General features: G+C 44.8%; 1 protein-coding gene across 2 annotated transcripts in view; it reads right to left on the bottom strand.

Moving 5' to 3' along the window:
- Positions 1-26731, bottom strand: part of smg6 (SMG6 nonsense mediated mRNA decay factor) — a 54264-nt gene extending 27533 nt beyond the window's left edge. For both annotated transcript variants that reach the window (XM_018748233.2, XM_018748234.2), the window contains exons 1-10: positions 26615-26731; positions 22044-24663; positions 21456-21648; positions 20571-20681; positions 19835-19941; positions 19525-19603; positions 18641-18751; positions 17249-17470; positions 10621-10682; positions 10162-10307 (exon numbers count right to left, since the gene is read on the bottom strand). In XM_018748233.2, coding sequence (XP_018603749.2) covers positions 10162-10307; positions 10621-10682; positions 17249-17470; positions 18641-18751; positions 19525-19603; positions 19835-19941; positions 20571-20681; positions 21456-21648; positions 22044-24663; positions 26615-26720 — 3757 coding nt within the window. In that variant the 5' untranslated portion in view covers positions 26721-26731. The remainder of the gene's footprint in view (positions 1-10161; positions 10308-10620; positions 10683-17248; positions 17471-18640; positions 18752-19524; positions 19604-19834; positions 19942-20570; positions 20682-21455; positions 21649-22043; positions 24664-26614) is intronic.
- Positions 26732-27059: the final 328 nt, after the last annotated feature.

Here is a 27059-nt window from a genome sequence, read left to right as displayed (position 1 = left end):
GGAAGAAAAACGGGACAGAACGGTTGAACTCTGAGATAGATTTTAAATCCATTGTGTCAGCTGAAAAAGTTTTTTTTTGTCATTTTAGATCAACATGTGCATTACCTGACAGTGCAAACACTGTCCCTACTAACTTCGAAATTCTGTCATGTAACAAATCGGGAGAGGATTAGCTGTGTAAATGTGCCCCGCAACACTCCTGTATCTAACAGGAGAGGAAGTCAAACGATGGGGGTACAATATTGGGTGGAGAACTCAGGAGGAGGACAGAAAGCATTAGACTAATTCCCAATGGAAAACCCCTTCCTGCCTTCATTGCTAGCCACTGACCGGAGCTTCCGTCATTCACAAGGCCTTTTCACCCCAGTGTATGTATTCCTCATTATATCGCAGCCTGGAGCAGCAGAAGTGTAGGGGGCAGATTATTATGTTATCTCGCAATCTCTCAGGAAAAAAGACTGAAGGCACAGAGGGCAGATGGGACAGATGGAAGTGAGAAGGTTTAACACATGGTGTTCCATGATCTCCCTCATGCTTGTACGTGCATGTCTTTAGTAACGCGTGTATGACCCCGGTCACCAAATACGGGCGTGTTAGTCTGTGTATCAGTCACCTGGAGAATACAAACTAAAGACCAGCAAAGTAGAGGTGGGGTGTAGGGCCTGATGGTGCAGGTGGTTTATCTTAGGTTGTGCCAAAATAAGCTCAACACCCTGGGGCGAGATGAATTAATGAGAGAGAGCGAGAGACAGAAAGCAACAGAGGGAGAGAGAAAGAGTGCTGGGGTTTAAAAACTGGATTCTACTGCTAGTTAAGGCAAATGAACCGTAACCATTTTCTGTTATCTCTGCAGGAATGGGCCCCAATGTGGAACAAGGGCGTAACATCCAATGAAAGAGCAAAATAATTTTCTTCATCTTGATTTCTTTTTTTTATCTTCCCTGCCTTAACGAACCTTGAAATTAGTTCAGAAAAATGTGTTTTCAGAGCTCTATCTCCCTCTTTTTGTAAAAAACCCTTTTCCTGTCAAGTGTCAATGCCTCAACATGTGAGTGTATGTCCACAGAGATACAGGAGGAGAGTAGAGTGCAGGGCTGTACATTCCTCTCCTGACAACACTTCCCAACTGTGCTCATGCATTGTACATTCAGCAGCCATATATTTTTCACAAACCCTCAATGTGTGCATGTATACGACTTACATGCTCCTTTTTACTTTTCTGGCCTAAAGCAAGCAAACAGTTTGTGAACTCATGCAGTGTTGTTAGCGGATATTTGATTTTTTTTTTTTTTAATAAAAATAGAATCAGAAAATGATGAATATTCAATAATGTTTTGTATGTTGCTGCCTGGGCAGAAACTCAAGTTGACATGTTAACAGTAATGAGATTCTATTTTTGGCATTTCTGCAGGAATTTGTTCACATTTCTTGTATTTGTTGTCGTTGAAAGTAAATTAAAAATGCAAAAAACAATCTAGTTGCAACGTCCATATGACCCACTGAACAAGTGAATTCAAAGCATTCCAAAATAGCAAAATTTACTTCTACAGAAATCTGAGTATGCTGTGACAGCATGTGTTCGATATAATTTCTGGAAGTTGACAAACTCAGAAAAGGAATAATGTCACTAAGTGCAGCATTTTGGGAACACACAAAGAGCCAAGGCACAGCAGATACAACGTGGCATCAGCTCAGCCAGGGTTTCAAAGCCACATTCACACCATTCTTCCACATGGAGGTCCTCAGGGTCATGCTGGACCGGACAGCGCGGTTGCAGAATGTGTCCACAATCTCGCCCACAGAGACGACACGGGACTGGGCCTGAGCTCCAAGGAAACCCAAAAAAGGTAGGTTACTTCATCTGCTGTGCTTCCAAGGCCACACAGTGCCAAGGCAAACCCTGCGGGCCACAGCAGAGGACACCAGAGAAAGCAAAGCACAACAGATAATTGTGCATCATGCCAGCAAAAAGTTCTGCCGTGCTGCTACTCTGTACCAAAGCTCAAAGTGCCTTCTCTCTCCTGCTGTCAGCTTCTCACTGGAAAAATTTCCTGACTCTCGTTGCCAGACACAATGGTTGTACCTCTGTTTGCAGAGTCCTCCTGCTGCCATGCAGGCTTTTACAAAGCAGACACTAGGTGCTGCCCACTAGTATAAACATGATGAGAGAACTACCAGGGAGATATTTATACATGGTGCTCGCTACTCAGTAATGTGTGTCAAGCCCTTACTCTGCATATATTTCACACAGCCATATTACCTTGTGATTGCCATTTATATTTTCTGTCCACAGCGTGTGGTCTTCTCTGGCTTTGCTACTACAGTTATAGTAGAAGAGAAAGAAGATGGGGAGATATTTCGTTCATATGAGCCACTGTACTTATCTAACAGGAATATTCTTGTCTTGGCAAAATACCTGAGTCCCTGTTATATGTGTAGCACACAAAATGCTGCTGAGTACACAACTTTGTACCAGTAACAAAACTGGTTGCTGTACTGCAAGAACCAGCACAGAAAAAAACCCGTTTCTCAGTTAAGAAATATGAAACAGGAAGATCAAGGCAGAGTGAGAAAAAACATGGTATGATACAGAGAACTGTTTAACAGAAAGTAAGTGTCATGTGCATGTAGCACATGTCTGTGTGTCATCTTCTATTGTGGCAGGTTCAGGCAACATACTCATCTGTGACCTTTTCACACTCACTCCATCATCAGGGTGGACAGAGGAGGAGGTTCACTCAGTAAGCAACAGTCCCTCCTTGCAACCCCTCTGTGCCAGTAAATCTTCCCTTTGTCTGCTACTTCTCTCCTCACCGCCTTTGCAGCCATTTCTTCAGATTCCCAGCACACTGAGGTCAGCTACACCTTCTTACTTTTATGTCATATTTATACTGAGTTTCTGCTTAATACCCAGCTATGCGATCCTTTCTATTTTTTACGATTTCGAGAGTGACTATGAAAAGATAGGAGTCCACAGTAAAGCCTAGCCTGGTGGATAATAAAGTAAAAGTTAAATGGAGAAATATATCGTAGCAAAAAAGCGAGAAACAGACTCTGTGCATTAGAACAGCGAGCAGAACAAGAAGTAAATGGCACGAGTGAGAAAAGCAGTCACCAGATGACTCCTGCAAGGGAATTAGTGTGACAGTGAAAATATGGAACGCATTACGGAAGTGACAGAGTAGGGACAAAGACACAAACAAACACATAAATCCCCCAAGCATGACATACTGACATTACCAGAGACAAGCAGGCACCCTCTACCCCGCCTTCCTGCACCCACCAACACCACACCGCTACCCTAAGCTCCCCACTGTGCTACAGGCGTTCCTTCTCGGTTTTGTCTCTCCTCATTCACTTCCACACCTCTGCCCTGCTCTCCTTTCATTCATACAGTGTATCCATGGTGCCAGCAACACCCACACCTGGTTGGATGAACACATGTTCGGAGACCTCTGTGGGTCATTGGGAAACCCAAGTCCAAACAGGTGCATATGTGTGAATGTACAGAGAAATGCCTACTGACATCTTGCTGCATCCCTCTCAGGCTCAGCCTTAGCAGCACAATAAAAAGTCGTTGACAGAATGCGTGGTACGTCACTGGGTGACTTGTGGTCATCCAAGCCTGGGATAATCCCCCTCCAGAAACCTAACATTAAAGGAAGATGAAGGGAGGGGCCACTAATAATACCAGTGCCAAGTGCTTATGTATTTGTTTATCACTGCTCGTCTCAGTACAATGGAAATGGCAAAAATATTTGTATTTTCTAATGAAGTCAAACTTGCTGTAGATACTTTTGTAAGAGAATATGGTTTTCAACAAATGATCTGCAATGACACTGTAAATTTATGTATAGGTTATTAAAAATGAGTTTTATTGCCTGATTTTTCCCATTTTTGAAAGCGTATTTCATTAAAACAATTCAAGCATACTACTCATACTCCGGCTCAAAGTTCAAGAACAATAGTCCGTCCATTGGACTCTCCCCGAACATGTGCAGTTCCCTAATGACTATGCCACCTGCTGCCCAACTGAAAGATACAGACTATCAAAGTGTAGGTAAGTGTCAAGTTACTTCAGGCCCTGTAACTTACTTGAGGCATGGAAGGAAAGACCCCAAACTCTTTGTGTCACACACACAACCTGGGGCTTTCCTACAGTGAATCTCATGAATGGAAAGGCAAATTTTCCAAAAAAAGAAATTCCAGAAAAGGAGCAACAACCCATTCAAACACTTTACTGAGTCTGAACACAACACACAGAAAAGTATTTATAAAAAGTGGGTGAAGGAAAACAAGAGAAAGAAAGAAAAAGGGAGAACAAGAAAGGTTTATTTTATTAGGCCTTAATAAATATCTTGACAGATTTCCTCAGGAAATATCGCAGATCACATGTAAAATAGTTTAAGACTGATGTCAACTGCTGCAACATATGAAATCTATTAGTGAGAAGCCACAGCAGACACAGTGAGCAAGGGCAAGGAGAGAGAGCCACACTGCTAGTCAGACCCAAGGAAAAAAATCTCACGGCCTTTCCAAATTCTTCGAGAGGTAAAAAAGTCAGCCAAGACACAAAATTAAAAAAAAGGCAAAAAGAAGGGGGGGGGAGAGAACAGACACACGCGCGCACACACAAACACACATGCTGAGCTCCACATCCTCCTGAAAGCCAAGCCAACACTGAAATGAGTACCCAGATATGGCTGCCAGCCTCAGGGAGATTGAGAGAGATCGATGGAGCTGGGGTGGAGGCACTGTGCCTAGACACTGATGGCCAACCACAGAGATGAGAGTAATGGGGGGGAGTAGAGAAAAGGGGCGGGGGCACTCTGCCCAGACACTGCTGCCAACCAGGGTGGGGTGGAGTGGTTAAAACTGGGCCAAGTCAAAAACACTGCATCCCAGAGAGAACAAGCTACTCAGAAAAAGTTGTCAGGTGATAGAGAAACAGGGACTGTGTAGTAGAGAGTCACTCTGGAGGCTGGGGGAAGCTGGGGGGGACAGGGGAAACACTTAAAAGTGAGTCAGAACAATGCCTGATCTACTGGCCTGGCACAAAACCACAACCACTCTAGAAACACACATTTACATTTATGTATTTGGCTGATGTTTTTTTCTCAAAAGGAACTTATAATATTAAGCTACTTGCAGAAATTTGCCGATATATGCAGACTGATCATTTTACTTGAACAGTTCTGGGAAACTGTATCTGAAAAGTATCCTTGCTAAAGGATACTATAGCAAAAGGTGGGATTCAAACACAGATACTTCAAGTGCATGGCAGCAGCTCTTACCACTAGGCTCTGCTGCCCACACACACCTCTGTGTACAACACCATCTAATCCTGCACTAGTAAAGCCATGCTTGAGTTTTGCTAGCTTTTTTAATCGAAGGACTCAAAGAGCTGCTCCACCCTCCTGGCTTCATCATCCCAAGTGATTAAAAGCCATCAGCACTGCAGCTCTGGTTCAAACTACAGACCATGCCTTGAGTGAAAACTTGACAATGGAGCTTATGCCATGATAACAGCATGGAGCAATACAAACAAACATTTACAAGTTTGAGTGGGTACATACACACATGCAGGAACACACGGGGTACATATGCCTCAGTGCTCTCTGGGCAAGGACCCAGCGCTGCCTGGTGTCGCCAGCGTGTCTGCATTTGGCAGTCGATGGGCCACCCCGCTTTTCCGCAGCACCCGACACCACAACCCTGTACCCACAACCCAGAAGAGAAAACCACCAGAACCCAGAGTCACACACACACACACACACACACACACCGCAACCACATGTACCCATTGACGGAACTGGGGTTCCAAAGAAAGAGGCAGGTTTCAGTTTGTCATTTTTTTCCCCCTTTCCCTTTATTAATCACCAAACTAACCAAGGGCACCCAGAGTTCATTTCAGGCAGAGAGAACAGGGAGGGTAGCTAATGATATGAGCAAGCAGGGCTTTGAACTGTAGGATATGAGTGGTTTTCTATGTATCTGTACTGGTGCAATACGGGAGTGGGTGTGTATTTCAGTATCTATGTGTTGTCTGGGCAATGTTGACGAGTGCAGCGTGCAAGGTGTTCGGTAAGGGCATCGCACTGAGCAGCACAGCATGCTAGAACTGGAGTGTGTCTGCCAGATGCGGCAATGGGACGAGGTGACGAGAAAGTGGTGTTGGAGACCAACGCAGGCCCATATATGGAGCGTTGAAGCCTTTTCTCTTCCAGCAGGCAGCCCCACTCTCCGGGGCTCTGAGCGCACAAATACGAGGCCAGAGATGATCCTTCCAAGTCAACATATTTACATATTTGTGCCGATGTGGGGATATTTGTACAGGACTGGCAGCGCCGAATCCGGGCCGGATGTAACAAACAGACAACTGCATCTGCAGGCCAATTCCAGTAAATCCTCCCCTACCCTACCTAACCCCTTCACCGCTGCATTCAGGACTGCTGGGTTTGATGACCATATGCCAGTCCCTCGCCCACAGATTTATCACTCTAGCCCATTCTGGTAACCACCACTGTTACTTCACACTAGCATCTGACTCAGCAGGGGACTGAACTTGATACAGCCTGATTTCTGGGCAGACACCATTTCCAGGGGTAGTGGCCCAGTGTTTCCACTGATGGGAGGATCTGCACAGTTCTCTTTCTGCCATTAAAATGATTATTTGGGTTTGCTCTTTGTGAAAAGGCAATTATTTGCAGTCAGCTGCCCTTCTTAGCTAATTTTTAATAATGAGCTTTTCTTGCTATGTGAGCCATGTGACTGGACACAGAGGGCCATTAGACAAACCAGGGTTACCTGACTTACGTTTCCAAAGAGGAATACTTCCTACGTTCTGGTGCTTTCTCAAGCAGTGCTGCTGGCACTCCAAACACAGAGATTGTGTCCATTACTCACTTTCTTTGAAGTTTACTGACCCTTACAGTATGGATGAAACTGTTTGCATCGGGGGCCAATCATTCCTTGGAGCACATTTGCACAGCTGCCAGCAAAGCATCAGTTCAGCCATTAATGCCCTAACCTTCCTGCGTCATCGAGGCTCCCAGTTAGGACAGTAGACAGCAAGCTTGGAGAAAACGCTTCAGGAGCATGACAGCACTTTCCAGCCATTCATGGTTTATTTAAGCCTTCTGTTGCTCACAAACCTACAGTGGCCTCTGCTGCAGTGTGACTGTAATATTCTAAAACATCCAAGATACTCACATACTGTAAATGTCTTGACAAAGTAACAACCAACAGGATCTCCTATTACCCTCCTCTTCATATTTAAACATAGCTACCTCTCAGCCCTTGCCAGCCTGCCTCATGCTGATGCAGTATGTGGGTATGTGTGTGGTTAGATGTGCTTGATACAACCAGTAAAACTGTGTGACCCACTTGCCTTCAGTTTACAGTCAAGAAAGTTCATGACAACCCCCAAACACCAGGACACTTAGTAGGGAATGCATATTTATATTTATTGCTTAATTTATTTTTTCAGCGCTTCAATTTAAACATTATTTCCTCTGTGAGATTGAAGTCTGGGCACTTACACATAAATGAACCTACTCTGAAAATAAAGGGAAGGAGGGAGGACGAGGTGGGGGAGAAAGAGCACACAGGGTGTCTCTAGGGTGCCCTTCTTGCCTACCCATTTCCTATGCATCTGGTCTGTGTTTGTGTGAGGAGAGTGAGCAAGAAGCACAGAAGAGAAGGAGGGAATGTCGTCTGGGGCCCATTAATAACCTTTGATTTATAGGAATTTTTACAGAATAATACAATAAAAAATGTGAAAATGCAGGACCGTGTTTTTGTTTGCAGTGTGCCCACCAAGAATGCATGTGCTTTTTAGAGTATAAGAATGTGTATCTACACTCATGCATATGTGGGTGTGTGCTGTGTTTGTCTAGTTTAAGGGAATCAAAAACAAATTATCATGAACATAAGCACTTGCTGTAATTGCAGATGCAGTACTTGAAGTAATTGGGCACAGATGAATCAGAGTGGAGCAGGGAAAAAAAAAAAAAAAAAAGGAAAGGTGAAAGTGCGGGGGGACAAAAGGGGCTGAGAGGTACCGAGCAAGAAAGTTTAGAGGGGGAGGAGATGATGAGGGGTGCTGAGGGAGAGGGCCTGGGGGTGTGGTCCCATGCCAAGTACGGAGAAAATGGGTTGGAGATGGAGCTGAGGGGCATAGGGCACACTGCATCAAGGGGCCCAGAAAAAGAGACACGTAGACAGCAGCTCTGCTCCCACCCAGCTGAAACTGTGCAAGACTGCTCCATAAGTGGTGTTTTTTTATTGCTTGCCTATTATCAACTTATCTTTACACTGAACCTATCTACTGGTACAAAGAGACATTCCACTAACATAACACATGGTACATGGCATTGCTTTCTAGGGGTGAATAACTAGGGACTGTGTGGAAACACTGTAGTTATAAATACTATTTATCTAGCCAGCATATAACCCAGTACTTTGTTTCATCTTAGCCCTATGGTGCAAGGTTTAGCAGCATCTCCACCTCAATTCCTCCTAATTCACATCAACTCTGCTCTGTAATAATTCATAACTAATATTCTCAATGTCAAATGCCTAGCAACATCCTTTAAAGCTTGCAGTCCATTTCTCAGTTCCAGCCCAGTACTTTTTAATGACTTCTAAATTACTGAATCCAGTTCAGAGCTGCTGATTACTGATTTGATTTTAACTGATGTGTTGAAACATATCAATATTTGCATCTTACAGTGACGCATTTGTCCTAACAGAACATCCCCAAAAAGGTCTTAATAAAACAGCAGACACAGTCAATCCCCCACCGAAGAAAACCTTGAGTTTGAGTGCTTTTTGCTGTTGATTAGTATTTGAGTCACCTCTGTGAGGGAAAGGTCCCAGGACTAGATGGATTCCTCTCCCAAGCATTCCTACACACACACACACCCAAATTGCCATCGCTTTCCACATTGGGTTGAATTCACTTTGGGTTCAGACAGTTGAGTCCCAAACCTAACCATCGCCAAGGCTTATTCCCAGGAAGTGCCACCCACACAGAAATTCCCCCCACAATGCCCCCTGTTCCAGCCTGACTAACATAATGGGCAGTAACAGGCTACTGGCCAGATAGACGTTGACTGGAAGCTGAAAGGATGACTCATAGAGTTCTGTGACACTCTTACCATCAGCTCCCACAACAAACAGACTTGGTTCTTATACATACTTATATATCAGGCTCTCACTTGCCTTTATATGTCGTCATCCTTAGTTGTCATGACAGCAAGAGTCATAACACACAGACACACACAAACAAAAGTGGACACACAGGAACCTGTGTGACAAGGGAATCTACACACAGGTGAGTGCATTTAAAAGCAGGGACACACAGATGACAGGTATCACAGCCTGCCCAAACTTTTGTGCTGGCATTAGCTGTGCATGACAAGCTCTGAGTCAGTTCTTTGCTGCGATCTTAATACAGAAGACAGTACACAGAGGCCCGCAGTGTATGGATGCATGTGGCCAGGGCCAAATGTGCCCAACGCAGTGCATATTTGAGCAGTCTAGCCTTAGCATACATGTTTAGGTATGCCTACGTGCATGTGGGTGTGTGAACGTGCAAGTGCAGGGCTGCATACGTGCCTCTGGAGGCGCGCGGTGCACAGGAAGTGCCGGCGTGCATGTGACTCCGAGCTGTGCGGGCACAACAGGCAGCCTCAGCAACCCACAGAGGTTTCACTTCTCTTGGGAACACAGCATGGGTCAGAGTTCATTCAGAGGTCATGGTTCACACAGGGGTCAGGGTTCACACAATCATCCATGTCGTGCCAGTGCAGCTGAAGTAAATTTCGTTAATGCTCCTTGAGCTGTGTGGGTGGGGTCACTTACAATATACAATACTGAACATCAGTAAGTGTGTTGCTTTTGGACCGTTATAATACTGATACAGTGAAAGACAGACTTTCAGAATCAGTTTCAGTGAGAAAGTAAAACATGTATATGCATATGAGTGTGTAGCAGGACTCACTTGGGCTGTGGGCACTATATACGACACACTGGGTATGGCAGTACTGATAACACTTCTATGTGTATGTAATGGGACTTACCCCACTTCTGGGAGATGTGCAAAACGATCATGCTGATGGTGGTAATGATACCACCTGTGTATGCAGCGCAACTCACCCTTGCTCTGGGCGTTGTGCACAGCAAACATATTGATGGTGACAATCTGCAGCATGCGTGTGTTTCCCAGCGGGCAGGGGCTGTGCTGAAGCAGGGCACGGAACTGCTGTAGGACACGACTGGCCACACCTGGGAAAGTCTCCATGCTGCCACATCACAAAAACAGAGGGACCAGGATCAAACAGATGGAATACTCAAGGGTGCGGGAGTGGATATATATGCTTTTGAATGTGTGTCTGTGTGACACAGAGACAAAATGACTCTGTGCGGGCAGTAGGGGTAAGTGACCACTAATGTACGTGTGAGCAAGAATGTGCACGTTTCAGGGTCAGCCTGCTGGATGGAGAAAGAGAAGCAGAAGTCATCTGGACATGGGACATATGGGGGGAGCTGAGGGTTGTGGGTTTCTCATGGTTTCTCAGCTTTTCCATCTCCTTTCTCAAGCCTTTCTCCACTCACCCGACTTTGGTGAAGAGCTTTCCGTGAGCATGCAAGAAACTCAAGATGAACCTCTTGTTCAGCTGCAGAGAGAAACATTTCAAATCACATTTGCTGACAGTTTAAAATACATGCTGTATTTAGAAATAGAACAAGAAGTCACCAATATTAAAGTCCTTATCACACACCTTGCTTGTGCATTACTTTATACAACACAAATGCAATGTTTTTAGCTTTTGATTCTGGGTGAATTAAAAAAATTGTCAGTAAAGCTGAACTAAAATTAAAAAGTATTTTAACTGACATTCTCAGTATGCTTCAGATGCAATAATTTTCATTTAGCAACCTGGCTTGTTAATGAAATAACTTACTATGAGCAAGAATGTCAAGAGAGATTCAGGTTAAAACCCAGCCCATCTGCAGCATTTATACTTTTGCCATATCTCCTGCAGATCAGCCTGGGTGTCACTGAGCCAAAAAAGAAACATTTGGAAGACTGGAGAGCAGCAGTAAAGGCTGAACCTTCTCAGATAAAGGAGGAACCTGCCCCCTGCTGGCACACATCAACAGTACTTTTATGACGAGCATAAACCTAAACTATCAGACCACAAAGGGAACACAAATATACCAAAAAAACTGGACTTGTCTTAATCACCAGATTATTACATTTTACATCTCTATACATATCCTTGCAGCCAAAGTGCTTAAGTACTTTTCTCTGGTCTTCAAGTGTCAAAGCAGGCAAAATGAGAACAGGTCTTTGATGTGATGTGACCTCCTTTGCCTCTTTATGAAGGCTTTGCAGTTGGGGAGGGGAGAGGAAAGGAGCACACGACCTCAGAAAATGAAGACTGCCTGTATATTCATTATTGTTCCTAAGTACATCTTTTCTCACTGCACCATGCAGAAGTGGTATGTGCTGCAAAGGTGTCACAATTAGCCATTATGTCCAAAGCAAAAGGCTCCACCGTCACCTAACCAAAGCCTATATGTATCAGAGGACGGAACTGTTGAGTTCACACTGTATTAATATTACTGCTCTGTTAAATGTAAACCACTGAACTGTTAACAGAGCAGCTGCCTGGAATTTATGTTAAGTGGGTGACTTGTGGGCACTTCGTAAGTAAAGCAATATAGACACACTTAAAAATGGCAGCAATCCAAAAAAAAGTGTACGGTTTTACACAGTAGCATGTCCTTAATTTACCATAAATCCTGTGCTATATTAACTACAGATAAGAGGGTTTCCATAAATTATACACATGTAACAGAGTACTTATATCAACACTCTACATTGTGCCACACACTGTTGCTACATTAGAACAGGTTGTTTATCAAGGTGTAAATCCCTCTGCTAAGCTAAAGCAAACCTCCCACCCTGAAATGAAAACACAGAAGGATGTATGACACTAATTACAACCATTATAAAGGCAATAAGACTGAGGCTAACCTAAACAGCTGTTGGACTCTGAAGAGTAACTTAACATCTGCTGATGGCTACGTGTTTTACTATATAAACCTCTTAGCTCGCTCGCTTGCTCACCAGCTTGCTCAATGACAGCTATTCCTGCATGTGCTGGGACTGCTGACAAGAGGCAATAACCATGGCAACAGTGCGATAACAAGCTGCCCCGATACCCATCTTCCTGTCTTCAGCATCACCAGTTGAAGTGAGTCATAAGGCCGCACTTCCTGTGACCATGAACTTACTCTGACCTCCTTTTTCCTTTCCCCTTCAGATATATTGTGTGTGTATGTATGTGAATATGTGTGCTTATTACATGTAAAATGACTGGCAGCTAAAAAGGAATAAGGATAAAAAGGTAGGAAATATACTGCAACTGCTGTGGAAAGCTTTGAGATCTAATGTTTCACTTGTGTGTGTGTCATCATGTACTTCATGTTATAAATGGAAAGCACCGACGGTCATTCTGTCCTTTGGAGAACAGTGTAAAGGCCACAGCTGGAGCAATGAGTCATGTCATGGGGGGGAAGAAAAAAAAAAAAAAAAAAAAATCAGAATCAGCCACATTTCTCATTTTAGACTGGTACTGTACTTGTCGTTTGTCACCTTACATTGTGGGTGACAGAATGGACAGAGTGGGCAACCTCACAGAGCGGGGGAGGTAGTATGTCAGGGATGCAAACAGCCCACTCATGGGACCCGCAAGAGAATGACAGAGTGCAGCCACTGTGCCACATGGGACCAGGTGAAGACATGGATGACACAACCCAGAAAGCCTCTCCACTCTCTGGACCCTTTCCTCAGGCTCTGACTGTACAAGCTGAAGCTGGCAGGGAGTCAAACTTGTGATGTTGCTGCTTCCAGCATCACCAGATATGAAGCCCAGATAAGTGTTTCTTTAATAAGTCTCACCCTGCTCCTGACACGGCAGGCTTGGCACTGTTGGCCTGATTGAGTTCACAGATAAGAAAAAGCTAGAGAGATGCACATTCACATGCGCAGCTGCAGAGAATGACACCGAACTAGTGAAGTACCTAAATCAAAAGAAGGTAACAATGCGTGAACTAGGCAAAAAAGTTCAACATACTGTGCCTGGATCATTACCATTTATTACATTGATAAAAACTTTTTTGTGCTTCAAACAACTGAAAAGCCAAAAAGAACATTAGCATCTTTATTTCCAGTTTTAGCAGAGCACTGACAGCAGGTTATCCACATGTCTAGCAATGTTTATACCAGTACATTAGCAGTGTTGGATCATCAGAAGACTGGATCAGAATTATGACTTTTAAGATGCTGTGAGGGGTAATGTCCTGGATGTGCTGCACACCTTCATGTGCTGGCTAATCATCAGCAAGGCTCAGACAGAATACACCGTTTGATCTCCGTAGCACGAAGTCATACTGAGTAACAGCAAACCACAAGCGGCCAAACACAGGTCACAACAACACTTCCAAAGATAACAGCGTAGCACCAGATAGGGATGCCAGAACGCAGATATGTGGCATGATTAGGCAGCATGGTGCACAGTGTTGCTTCAACTGACCGTTTTTGGGTAGCCAAGGAGCTGCAGAGCAGGGCCCTGTTAAAAAATAGTCAGGTGGCCACCCTTTTAAAACATAACCTGCTTTGGCAGTGTGGGTAATGTCTAGTGGTGACAATGGGCTAAGGATCCAAGTACCAGGACAAGTGGTCTTATACAGAGCAGTTCCTCATAAAGTCCTACGGAACAAAAATGTCTCAGACATAGGCTGGAAAATGGATTTTTGTACACTGTATGGGCCAGGAAGCAATATCTTAAATTCAGCATCGACTTCAGTTTAACAATGGAGTACAAAGTCAGTACAGAGAATTGCGTCCAAGGCACGAGGAAGCTTGTATAAATGGATTCAGAGAGAAGCTGTTATGGAATTTGGGGAGCTGTGCAGTTTAGTACAAAGGTGAACACTTACTTCAGTGCTCATTCAGGTACATTCAACTCACGTGCATGGGCACTAGTAAATTCTACCATGGTATGAGAGAGACACGTGACCATATACAACACTGAAATACGAAGGGTTACACATCCAAGGTAAGAGGATAAAGGAGGGCCACAGAGAAATGCATAAATAAAAACAAAGTGAAACATACAAAGCAGAACTTTTGTAAAACAGGTGCAAAATCACTGATACAAGCACTTTGCTCTCCCACTCAACACACTCCTGTGCGTGTGCACACACACAAGCTGACACATACAAAACATGAATCTGAGCAATCTGAAACTAATTATGATTAGATATGATTAGCACAGCACCCCCTGAAAGGCCTCTCCAAACACACCATGATAAAAGGTACGAGGAGACTGTGCCGGTTTTACATCATATCATTTCACCCATGCGCCTATATTTCTTCCTGAAGGGAAGCCCTGACATTTATGGCAGGAAGGAGCCCTTCCAAAGGTTTGAGGGCATGGCAGTTGCTCGGGAGGCTGAAGCCCAGATGACGCCCATGGGAATTGCTAGGTCACTGAGAAGCCTGGGAGTGGAGACCAGGCTGCTGCTCTGACACGCTTGGGACACGTGGGGGGCTGTACCCGCTATCAACGCTGGGGTTGCACCTGGACCTGGGGAAGCCAGCTGCCAGTGCAGCAGCAAAACAACCAACAAGCTACACGGACAAAAAAGGGGGGGGGGGGGGGGGGGCTGCATTGTCTACTTGGGACAGAGGAACTTTTAGACACACCGTGTCATTTCATCCCGTTGCTACCCGTAACGTCTGTTATTGTGGGCAATGGAAGCAGTGCTTTGCATTTCAACAACCCGTAAATATCACCCCATAGTAACCCATTCCGCACTGGCAAGGGAAAGCTGAATGGCATTCAGATGAGAGAACTCAAAGTGAGCGTGACTTCCCTGACCGCTCCTCAACTGTGGGCCTTCCCTGGGCATATTTGTTTCCACGGAGGGAGCCTGGCTGCTGACGGTGAGGGCAATGAGGAAACTGGAGGAGCCATGCTGTGAAGACTGGGGCAAGATGACACATGAACAGAACAATAAAAGCCAGAATTTTACCAAAAAGTCACCATGTGAAAGGATAGTATTTTGATACACAGAAGTGCTACTAAACTGTATATCTGTTGATGTTTGACTGAATTTTAGTGTCAAAGTGCTAAACAGCTCTACAACTCATTTTCCCCCACCCTTAAAGTCGGAAATATAGACACAGTCGAGTTTTTGGGCATCGTCATAAATCGAGCATGGATGGTTCAAGGGGTGGAAAGAAATATCGCTGCCCAAAACGAACCAGTCCTGGCACTGGATAAAATAGAGATACAACAAATTACAAGTGAAGCGCCGACCTGAAGGTGTGGTGCACCTGTGAGGAAAAGGGTCAGCATCTATGCAGGAAGGGCCTCAGGCAGCAAGTTCTTGAAACTCAAAAAGTACAGATACAGAAAACAGTAGAAAGAAACATGCACGTGTGCAAACCAGTTGGCTGCATTGTGAAGCACTTCCTGACAGGCAGTCAGGGGTTTTCACTTGCGGAGAGCTGAACATAAAAATGAGTAACCAATAAATAAAGTAGATGTATATATTGTCTCTTCGTGTCACAAAGAAGCTGGCTGACTGTATGGAAGCACTGAGGCAATGCTGAAATCTCAAGCTAATATAGGTCATCAAGCATCAGAAGTTGAGGACAAACTTTCCTGAGTAAGAACTTCAGAGTGACTACGTGAGGTTGGCAAGATAAATAGAAAAGGGGGGGTGGTTGGTGGTTGCTTCAGAGAGAAGTTGTTGTTCTTGTTTTTTCTCCATCTGGGTGAACTGAAACTTTACGAAGAGCACACCGCAAGAGCCAGAGGCAGCTTCCCGTCTTGACCCCGAGGTCAGCTGAACCACTGTGTCCGCTGCAGAGAACGAAGCCCAGGCCACCCCCCTCTGCGGTTCCCCCCCAACCCCCCGGCACCGGTTCCATGTCTACAGGGGAAGTGGGACTGTGCCAGGGCGCAGTGTTTTATGGGCTGGTCTTAACCAAGCCAACCACATTCCCACAATCTTTCTGCCGGACGACGTGACTCCTGTCATACGTTGCTGCCAAACTGCACTGACACACACACCACACAAACACGCGAGCACACAGACATGCGCTCTATCAGGGACACGTGTGCACACACACACCAAACAGACAATACAAACATTATGCTAACAGTGCTTATACATTCTCTGAATGACCAGTCATAAACTCAGAGTATTTAGTTACTTTGTGGAGGAACCTGCCTGCAGAACAGAGCACTGATGGCATGCTGGCGATACAGCAACACTAAATGACTGCTTGCTCATTTCTGTTCAGTCATAGTTTTTCATAAAGATTGTTTCTCGGTAATTGATATTCCTGTACGTTGATATATTGTTCATATCTGACAGCAAAATTCATGTGAAGTAAACTGGGAGCCAAGAGTTTCCCCCAGACATAACTGAAGCCAATCAACATGGCCAGCATGATTTCAAAATACCAGGCGAAAGTCAAAACTTTATATGCAATATCTAAAGCACACACAGATTTCAGAAGTGATTCAAACTTGCATTTTATATCAAAGCTACGCACTATTTTTTCTCTATATGCTGATATGGCACAAAACAAAAGAGACAGTCAACACTGCCAGCAGCCTTTAAGTGATTTTTTTTGAATATCAAAATAAATCAATTAAAATGTTTTAAGATAACATTAACTTATTTTAAAATTCATTGAAATTATATTGGTAACCTTCTTCCATCTCTATAAACATCAGCATTTCATCAGTTGGCCACAAGTGAGGTACACCCCTGCCAGAGAACACCCTGATCAGAACAGAAAAACAAAACCAAGGGACATCTAGGTTGTCAGTAATGTGTTCTGAGAAACATCCAGACCATCACCTTGCCAGTATTTAGCATGTGGAGAAACTCATCAGCTACACTAATGTTCAGCACATGCTGTCAATGTGAACAATAAGCAGGACTACAAATTCTAAAGCACTGGAAATAACCCCAGAATCAACATTCCCCTTTCTGAGTCCACTCATTTCCAACACAGGCTTAGTGGCAAGTTATGGAGCTTTAATGTTTTGGACTGTTGGACTTCAACTATAACATATGCACTGCACAAGGTTCTGAGCAATATAAACATACAAGGTGATGGATTCTTTCCAGATGAGATTGTACTCACATCACTGGCACTGAGTGTCCCCAGCTCACCGTCTTGCTCTGACTCTCTACCGGACTCACTGCCGGTACGTGATGCAGCCCCTGACCCAGAGCCAGATCTTCCACTGGGGCGCACCCAGATTTCCACCCGGGCTGGTTCATCTCCACGTCGGCTACTACTTGTCCGGGGGCCATGACAAGCTCCTTCTGGTTCCCTTTGTTGGCAGCGTTCCAGTTGGTCTGCCTAGAGGGTGAGAATGGAATTTTGGTGAAAAGCAGCAGAAAGGGGCAATGGAGGCTTACTCCATCTGAAATGGTCACCTCCAGCACAAGGGCTTATGGGAGGAAGCTGTTAAACATTAACAGCAAAATATTAAAGTGTGTATTCATTTAGAGCCACTACTGTAATTGAATTATATGAACAAAAAGTAGAAACAGTAGAAACCTTTGCCGAAAAAGTGGGCATAGAAACTATAATTATAAACAAATATAAACCAATGAAATAGTTGAGTTCTTTACTGGACAGCCATACTGTCAACATGGATGCAGCATGGTAATGATCAAAGGTAACACTTCACAAAGCAAACACTCAAAGCAGTTTTTACATTTACATTTATTTATTTAGCAGATGCTTTTCTCCAAAGCGACTTCCAATGAACACTATGTAGTGTTATCAACCCACACACCTTATTCACCAAGGTGACTTACACTGCTAGATACACTACTTACAATGGGTCACTCATCCATACATCAGTGTAACACACTCTCTCTGTCACTCAAATAACTATGGGTGAAGCTGAACAGCATGTCTTTGGACTGTGGGAGGAAACCAGAGCACCCAGAGGAAACCCACACAGACATGTGGAGAACATGCAAACTGCACACAGTTTTTCCACATGAGACAATATGATAAGGTATAAGTGTAACCCAAATGAGGTTTACCAGTGAGAGGGTAGATATCCCAGGGTATGTGGTTAAATCCACTGAAGCCAACAAACGGTGGCTTGGATTATGACCTTAAACACATCCTCATTTCTTAGCCAAATCTTTTAGTTTTCGTGGCAATTAAGACCCAAAATGAATGTGACCCATAAGTGAGTGCATTGCAGAGTCAAAGTGGTTTGTGGAGAGAGCAGTGTTGCCATGGACCTCACTGAACATCATATGTATAAAAATAAAATAAACAATTTTACCCATCACTACCCATCAGCTGATTACTCACTGGGGCAATAGGGCTACATTCCCTGCCTAGGTGGACACTGGCCTTGAACTCACAGCTTTTCTGTTCTACTTATTAATTTCTTCAGACATGTGTGACTATAACATATTCACCTTCTGGGTCAGTGTTCACATCACCATGGACCTGAGTAAGCCCCTCCCATCCCCATCATCAAACAGTGCCCTTGCAGCTGACCTTCCGCTTGGTCTCCTCAAACAGACTCATCAGGCTCTCTTTGGCAGTCAGGATGGGGTTGCTGGCAGCCAGGCTACGCATGTAGTAGTAAACTGCATCCAGCTTCCGCTTCTGACCCGTGGAATGAGGGGGCAAGGATGAGGGGTAGTGAGCAAGGTGACAGAGACCATGGCACAGTGGTGATGTTCAGAAGGTCAGTACGACAAGAGAAAAAATGAATGTTGATGATAAAGGAGAGAGAAACTTGTGCAATTTGTGTATTTTGTTCTGCTTATAAGTCTGATGACATTGCTAACATGCTTACACTGACACCTAATGGCAAATTCAAAGAAGCAGATGAAAGAATAGCCATGGCTCATGTACATGAGGGGCATCTGGTCATTGAGAGTTTTACACCGAAAGAACATCTTTAGTTAGCAATCAGAAAAAAGGTAATTTTGTGTCTGCAAAGTTAATTTACATTTATTCATTTATGGCACTTACAATTATTTACCCATTTATACAGCTGGATAATGTTACAGGAGCAATTTTAGGGTAAGTACCTTGCTCAAGGGTACTACAGCTGGAAGTGGGAATCGAAACTGCAACTTTTGGGTCCAAAGGCAGCAGCTCTAATCACTACGCTACCAGCTGTCCAGCCATCTATTTGTGTTTAATCTTGAACACAAAGGCAGACATTCTGCTACCATAGGGGTTTACCCAAAAAAATCAGTAAGCAGCCACTGCCTTTGTATATATGTACATTAGCATGCATATATATGTACATACAGTATGTATGCCCATGCACATACTGTGATTTTTCTGCACCTTAATTATGACAAACATGGTCACAGACCCAGACCTAGGAATATGAGGGACATAAAAAGTGAGTATTAGGGACTCACCGTGTAGACAGCCAGCAGAGCCAGCTGATTGTAGGGTCGACCATTCTTAGGAGCTATATGCTGGGCCTTCAGATACCAGCTGAGAGAATACACATTGAGTGGATCAACACAGAGGAGTAAAGGGAACACGTAGCCAAGAAAAAGTGCTTCAAACACTTAAGAACGTTTAAGTCGTTCAAAAATACTTTCTTTTGACAATGTAATGACTAAACTCAAAAGCACCACCGAACAATTACTAAATAAATGGGTACGCCCACACTGTAAATTCATTACCGACTTCTTCAAATACAGTTCCTGTACAGCTGCTTACCTGCGCGCCTTGCCATAGTTGGCCGAGTCACATGCCTGCTCACGGTACCTGGCTATGTCACCCTGGCAGATCATACACCGCTGGGCACTGATCAGGGCATACTTTACCTGAACACACCAACACAACAGAATGACACATTCTCTTTAATAGTGTTAGGTCTAACCTGTTGTGCTACTAATATAAACTATAGTATTCCATTAGAGGACAGCAATGTCTCCAATGTTCGTGTTTACAGACAAAGGGATACCTCCCCCACTTACAAGCAGGGTAACTATAGCCCATGACCAGTTAATATAACACAGGCACAAAACAACTGACAAAGACCTTTCCAAAGAAACTAGATTTCTTGCCTCCCTACACATCCATCTTAATTGTCTACTTGTCCAGTTATAGCATCAATATCAACCCCATGCTCCTCTGAAATTCACTGATGATTATGAACATCAGCAGTATTTTAATGAGTCCAACTGTTATTCTAATCAGTATATCATCATGCATTTTCTGGCTTGAAATATCTGGTTACATGTCATTCCAAAAGAATTCACCCGATCCCTCTACTTGAGGAAATATAACATTATAAAAAGTGTGTGCGTGACTGGCCAGCTGGAGACAGAACTATGAGCAAGAGTGGAATAAAAAGCACTCTTTGTGCATGTGACCAAACACTGCAGAACAAAACAGGTGGAACAATGGTGTAGCCTCAGTGCATAAGTTGGGGATGCTGTCCCATACTTACAGTCTTGCGGAGTGGGCGGGTACGGATTGCCACACCATCCATGTAATCCTCCAGCTTGAACTGGAATACCACCTGTAGTTTCTGTAGTAGGGTGTCAAAGAACACAACCCCCTGGGAGCACATGCACACACAGGCAGGTAAGCATACATGCAGGGGTCAAGAAGCATGAAAATATCCTCAGCTGGCATTCTGCAGACAGCTAATGACAGATTGTTATATGGATCAAGTGGGAAAATGTACAGTGTTCATCCTGACACTTGACATTTGCTGTGAGAGAACGAAGATTTGAGGCAAAACCTCAGCAGCAAAAACCAATTTCAATAACAGCTTGTCCTGAGCGGGGTCACAGTAAGCCGAAGCCTATCCCGGAGGAATTGGGTGCACGGCTGAGGGGGTGGGCACACCCTGGACGGGATGCCAGTCCATCACAGGGCCATAAGTAGGTACCCAGGCACACATCTGGGCGAAAGTACTAGAGCAATTGCAGGGCAAGCACCTTGCTCAAGGGCACTACAGCCAAGGCTGGGGGCAACCTTCGGACCCAAAGGCAGCTGCTCCAAACATGACGCCACCAGCCACCCTTAGCAACAACATCCTGGCAAAATTCAAACCCCAGAAACATTCTTTCCAGCACCCTTATATTTACTGTAAATGGACAAATATATTTTGTTTCGTTCAAAATAACAGCAATGTGGTTCCAATCTAATCATGCATTATCCATTAAAAAAGCAATATCTTAAAAAATATCTAAAATAAAATGTGATTAACAACACACTTTTTTTAATCTTGTAAAATTTCCAAGTATACACATAAAACATGCCCGATGAACAGGAATAACTAAAAATGTCTGTTAAAAAAAAAAGATCCTCGCATCCCAGGCAGTACCTCATCCAGCAGCTTGAGGAGCACGTTCCTGATGTGGGTTTCATTGTTGCCGGTAGAGTCTTTCAATAGCTGCCGGAACCGCTCGATGACCTGGTAGAATACGTTTTTCCAAAGAGCCTGGTCCAGGTTTTGAGAGTCTGAGAATTCTATGTCTGTCAGAATGACACGCTCATAGAGTGCCAGAAGCTCTGCCCTAGCAGCATAAGAGCATGCCACAGAGAGGTTAAGGGGAAAGGGTTTCATATTTTAGTTAATTTAAATGTTACTAAAAATAGAAGGTTACCCTTCAACAATTTGAAACAAAATATGTCAGAGTATTGTGTATTAGAAAAAGGTAACAAAAGCAATGGCAAAAACAGCTAACATTTCTAGCCATGTTCTAACAATTACACAAATTAATTAAACTATTAATCATAGAGGGAAATTCAGTTTGGTTGCAGCAGCATACAATATACAATATGTGTATACATGTTCGTACCGATATACTACATTGAAGACACAGGGATAAAGAAGTTATGTAAATAAATAACTAAGGTAGATAAATAAGCAAGTAAACTATACTCTCGAGTGAAAATTCGCAGCACTCACCTGAGTTTCATCATGCGCTCCAGGCCCTCTGGGCTCAGCTTGTCCCGAGAAAGCAAGTTACTGAGCTGCAGCTCCTGGTTGTCAGCTATCCGTAACAGCTTCCCCAACTCGCCTCTGGTCTGCACCTCTGCCTCCTCAGGGGTTAGTGCAGGTGCAGCAGTATAGCCTTGAGAGCCAGGAGACTGTCCATATGCCGCATAGAAGGGGGCAGCAGCCGAGGGGTATATACCATTGGAATCAGGCATTTGGTAGGGGATGTGGTAAGGGTAAGTGTAGCGGGCCGTGCTGTTTGAAGACTGGTAGTAGTAAGGATTGTCAGAATTCTGAAACTTGTAGTAAGCCATAGTGGCTGCATTACCAGGCGCAGACTGTTGGGAGGTGTGACGGACAGGGGGACTCCCTGCAATGTCATCATCGGTGTCCAGGAAGTGCAGCTGACCATACCCACCCTGCTGCTGTATATGCAAAGGCTGCTGCTGGGCCTGCTGACCACGTGCAAGAGCTGGTTTCTGCTCTGGGTTGTTGGGGTCCCACAGTCTCCTGGAGGCTCCTCCACGGCCTCCCCTTCCCCGCCCCAGTCCCATTGCCCCTCTCCCACCTCCAATCAGTTGGCGTGGGCTAGGATCTGGTGGCAGGGTAAAGTCAGTGTGGGCAGGAAGTATAAGAATGCCTCTTCCTCGGCTTCTAGTGCCAGCCTCTTGCCACCGATGCGACTCATTGCCAGCTGCTGCAACTGACTGAGTCGAGTCAGACTGCTTGTCAAAAGGTATTTTTTGGCCTTCTTCAATGTTCCATCCTCCCACACCTCCTCTGCAGCCTCTGCCACCTACCCCAGCTCTCTTGTCTGGACTCCTGTTTTCATCCCTGTACCTTCCTCTTTCTCGCTGCTTCCTCCTCCTTGCATCATGTCCTGTCTCACTCTCCTCCAGTGAATCGGTTGAAGAGAAATCCTTTGTAGATTTCTTCCACTGTTGTTTCTTGCCCCAGTCTCCCCACTCTCTCCCTCTATCCACAATCCCTCCATTCCCTTCCCCCCACTCCCGACCAAACTCTAATTGACCCCTACGTCGTTCCACATCACCTGGCCCATCCATGCTGGTGCCACTGCTAGCTGAGCTGGTGCTATAGGTCCGGGTCCTTGAGCAGCGCTTGTCAGATTTGGAATAGCGCTTGGATGCTGTGTATGCTTTAGTGTTGCCTCCATGTTGGAGCCTCCCACTTTCGTCCTGGGTACGTTGCCACTCTGTATCCTTCACCCACTCAACCTCACCATCCTTGCATCTCTCCCTCAACCTGTCCCCCTCCCTTGCTCTGCCTTTCACTCCTCCAGCATCTCTTGCAGTCTCCTTTTCTCGTTCTTTTACTCTTCTTTCCTCTGGTTCCACTTCCTTTCTATCCTCCACTCCCCTGCCTCTCTTTTTTTCCTCCTTATCAACCTCTCGGTCCCTTCCTCTGTTCCTCCTGTTTCCTTTCTCTTTCTTATCAGCCACACTTCCACTGAGTTCACGTTGACAACCTCTACCTCCACCAACCCTAACCACACCAAGAGTGTCTCCATCAGCTCTGCCCCCATCTGCCCGGTTCCTCTTTCCCTCCACTCCTGTCTTCCTTCGCCTGCCCCCTCCTTCATCCTCTACACCACCCCTTTTCCCCATCTTTTTGGGCTCTTCATCTCCTGTCTCTGAAACTTTAATCTTTCCTACAGCACTGGTCAGGCTGTCTATAGGAGTTGGTTTGGTACACACTTCTTTTATCCCTCGAACCTTCCCAGGCAGGACAATTTTTGGTTCCTTTTTTCCATTTGCTTCTTTGTCCAGCTTACCTTTAACCTTCCCCTCTTTCTCACTGGCATCTTCCTTTTCTTTTTCACCTCCTCTCTCCTCCATTGATCTGTTGTTCCTCACTGGAAAAAGACTTTTCTTTACTTCTTCTCTGTCTGTTCTCTCTGACTCTTTACTCAAGGCTGCATCTTTCAAGCTCTGCTGCTGCAATCTTCTCCCACCAGGCTGGTAAATCTCACGGTCTGGCTTGCGAGTTCTCCGAACTGGTTTGGGAGACTTGGACCTGTAAGTTGTGGCAGTAACAGGATCTGTGGAGTCCACTGGTTTTGCTGGATCAGACCCATGAATTGGCTGGGTTTGCTTCTCTTCATCCCTGCAGCAACTTCCGGAGTCAACCATTCCAGCAGGAATGGTGCTATGCTGTGACTCTGGCTGGAAGTCTTGATCCATATCCATGCAATGATTAGTCGTTTCGAAGACTGCTGAAACAGTGCTGGTTCCACAGTCATCTTCACTCAAGACAGCAACATTATGGTTAACTATTGTGTCCAGGCTTTGAAGAACAGTGACACCATGTTCTGCATCTATTGCAACCTCTTTCTCCATCTCCACATCTGCAGTCTGAGGAAAACTCTTCCTTGCTTCCTCCTTCCCAATCTCCCTCTGGTTGTCCCTGTGCCTGAAGTCTGGGGGCCCGCCCCCCTCAACATCCCTGCCCTTGTCTCTGTCTCTTTCTCTACCGTGGCATCGCTGACTCTGACCAGTGGGTGGACGGTAGCGCTGGAGGTCCGGTCGCTTCCCTTCACACATTCGACGACCAGAACTCTCCTCCTGCTCATCTGGGGTAGATCAGAGAAACGAAATAATCAAAAAGTCATTTTCAATGCGCTCAATCTGAATAAAAAAAATATACGAGGTGGAAATAAAACCCTGAAAAACATAATGAAGAGATTCTGGAGAAAATAATTCTGCATAAATTTCAGTCAAAGTATTGAAATCTTTCTTTAAGTTTAGCCTGTGGGAAATACCACTGGTCAGAATCTGGGGAGTTTACAAACAGGAAATGGGGATGAGCAAAGTGGAAATATGAATAAGAAAGATCACATTTAAAAGGAGAGGACAAATGAAAATGAGAAGGGAGGAGAAATCCAAGAGAAACAAAATGAGATAAAATAATACAAAGGAAATCAAGCAGCTGTCAAAAATACTTATTTCTTACACTACAGATTTATACTCCTGAAGATTTTAATAAAAATATTCACATTAAACTATCAAAGTGTTGTCATGTTAGCATGTATTTAAAAAAAAAAAAAAAAAACTGAGGCAGGAGAAAAGGAACAGAAGGACAGAGTGAAAAAAGACATTCACAGAGAGTGATTCACAGGCTGCGTGGCACCCCCTCCCGCAGCTCAGACACATTAACGCCACAAAACCTCCTGGAGACTGTATTCTCCCAGAGCTTCGCTCAGCCACAAGAAACCCAGTCGGCACAGCGGTGTCATCTCCACTTTTTTTTTTGCCAATTTCAATTTAGCATCCGGAATAAAAGGCAGAACCATGCAGCCAATTTGTGGTGCAAGACCCGGACAACCCTGCTCCCCATCAAATCCAGTAGGGGGGCTACCCAGGTCAGTTTGTCTCTCTCCCACTTGCTCTCTCGCTCTGTGTCTTTGTGTTTCTTGGTTATGCTCTCTGACTCGTGCAAAGTGTGCAGCAGTTTCAAATCAGCCACTGCAAGATTTCTGCCATCTCATTTATGAATACAACACTCATGCATGACATTAAGTACAAATTACCATCAGCAGCAGGCATACAACCTTTTCACAGCAATTCAGAGCAATCGCAGACATTCTTAAAACAAATGGCATTTATGCATTTTTGCATTTGCATTGACTGTTGTATGACTTCATAGATGGTATCTCAAAAGCATGACTTCGTAGATTTTTATGTCGGGTGGCTAAAAGAAATCAGACTTAATTTTCCTTAGCATTTTTGCTACAACATTTTCTGTAAAAATTTGACAACGTGTGCTGCATGTGAACAGCCCTCTATTGAAGAGAGGCGAGCATGATGGTTGCCAAGGGACCTGAAGTTTCAGTTTAATACAAACCCATCATTTCTTTATCAAAAGTGTGCACTCGTATTTTTTCTTCAGATTCATGCAGTCCCAAAATTCGTAACGTTTCTCAATGATAGTGCAAAGCCTTCAGACTAACACTCGCACATGTGACACTTGCCTACAGACTGATAACTAGTTGTTGGGTCTCATCTTCCAGTGGTTTTCAGATCAATGTGAAGTTTCCAAAATTAATAAGGACCGTACGCCCAGTGACAACTTCTTTAAGATACACACATATCGCTGTTGGCTAATTATGAACCAGTGGGTTTTCTACGCAGCAAGTTCGTTTTTAAACGCTTACTGCTCGCGTAGTTTGTCAGCGAGTTCAACACTTGTGCCTTTAAAAAGAGCGGCTCTCGCGCCTGGTGCTCAGTCGGGCCTGTCGCGTTCGCAAGCAGCGCGCAGCGGGACCCGCCACACCGACCGACACTGTCGGACGCGCTTCGTTCACCCCGCCGCGACTATTCGCAGGGAGGAGCCCAGCTTGAACAGGGAAAGAAAGACGAGGGGCACCTCACGAAACTAACTCACACAGCTGTCCCCCTCACTCTGTGCTGTAATGTTTGTGTTAGCAACTAGCTAGCTCGCTGCTGCACCGTCGTTAAAAGACGCAGCAGGGCCGTTTGCAGCGCCTTCTGGGCGCCTCCGAGCGAACGATAACAGACTCTCACCCGCCGCCTCTTCGGCTAAAAGATTTTGTTCGTTGTCATCGTACGTCGACGCTTTAGCTCGCAGTTCCGCGGCTGAAATCCGTACTCTGTCGAGTTCGTCCGCCATCTTCGTCTCCGTCGGACCCAAACAAACGGCGGCGCCGCAGGGTCAAAGTGCCCGCACGCTTGGTGCGCGTTTGGGAAAAAGGGCGACGTGGAAGAGAAGCGCGCGGCTGACGGAGTCGGCACGGCGCTCGCGCCAAACACGAAGCCCCCTCTTCACGTACACGAACACGAACTACTACATTCTTCATTCTATACTTTATCCGTCATGTTCATTATTTAGAAATATGTCATTTGTCTAGTACAACAATGCGATACTATTTAGACACGTAGTGGGCAAAAATGTGGCGGTATTCAACACAAAAGTCCCGTGACGAACACGAATTAAAGCGTTTTTTCGTTC

The sequence above is a fragment of the Scleropages formosus genome, chromosome 10, assembly GCF_900964775.1.
Source record: "Scleropages formosus chromosome 10, fSclFor1.1, whole genome shotgun sequence".
Lineage (NCBI taxonomy): Eukaryota > Metazoa > Chordata > Actinopteri > Osteoglossiformes > Osteoglossidae > Scleropages > Scleropages formosus.
The sequence above is the reverse complement of the archived record's forward strand: the minus strand, read 5'-3'. Positions and strand labels throughout refer to the sequence as shown.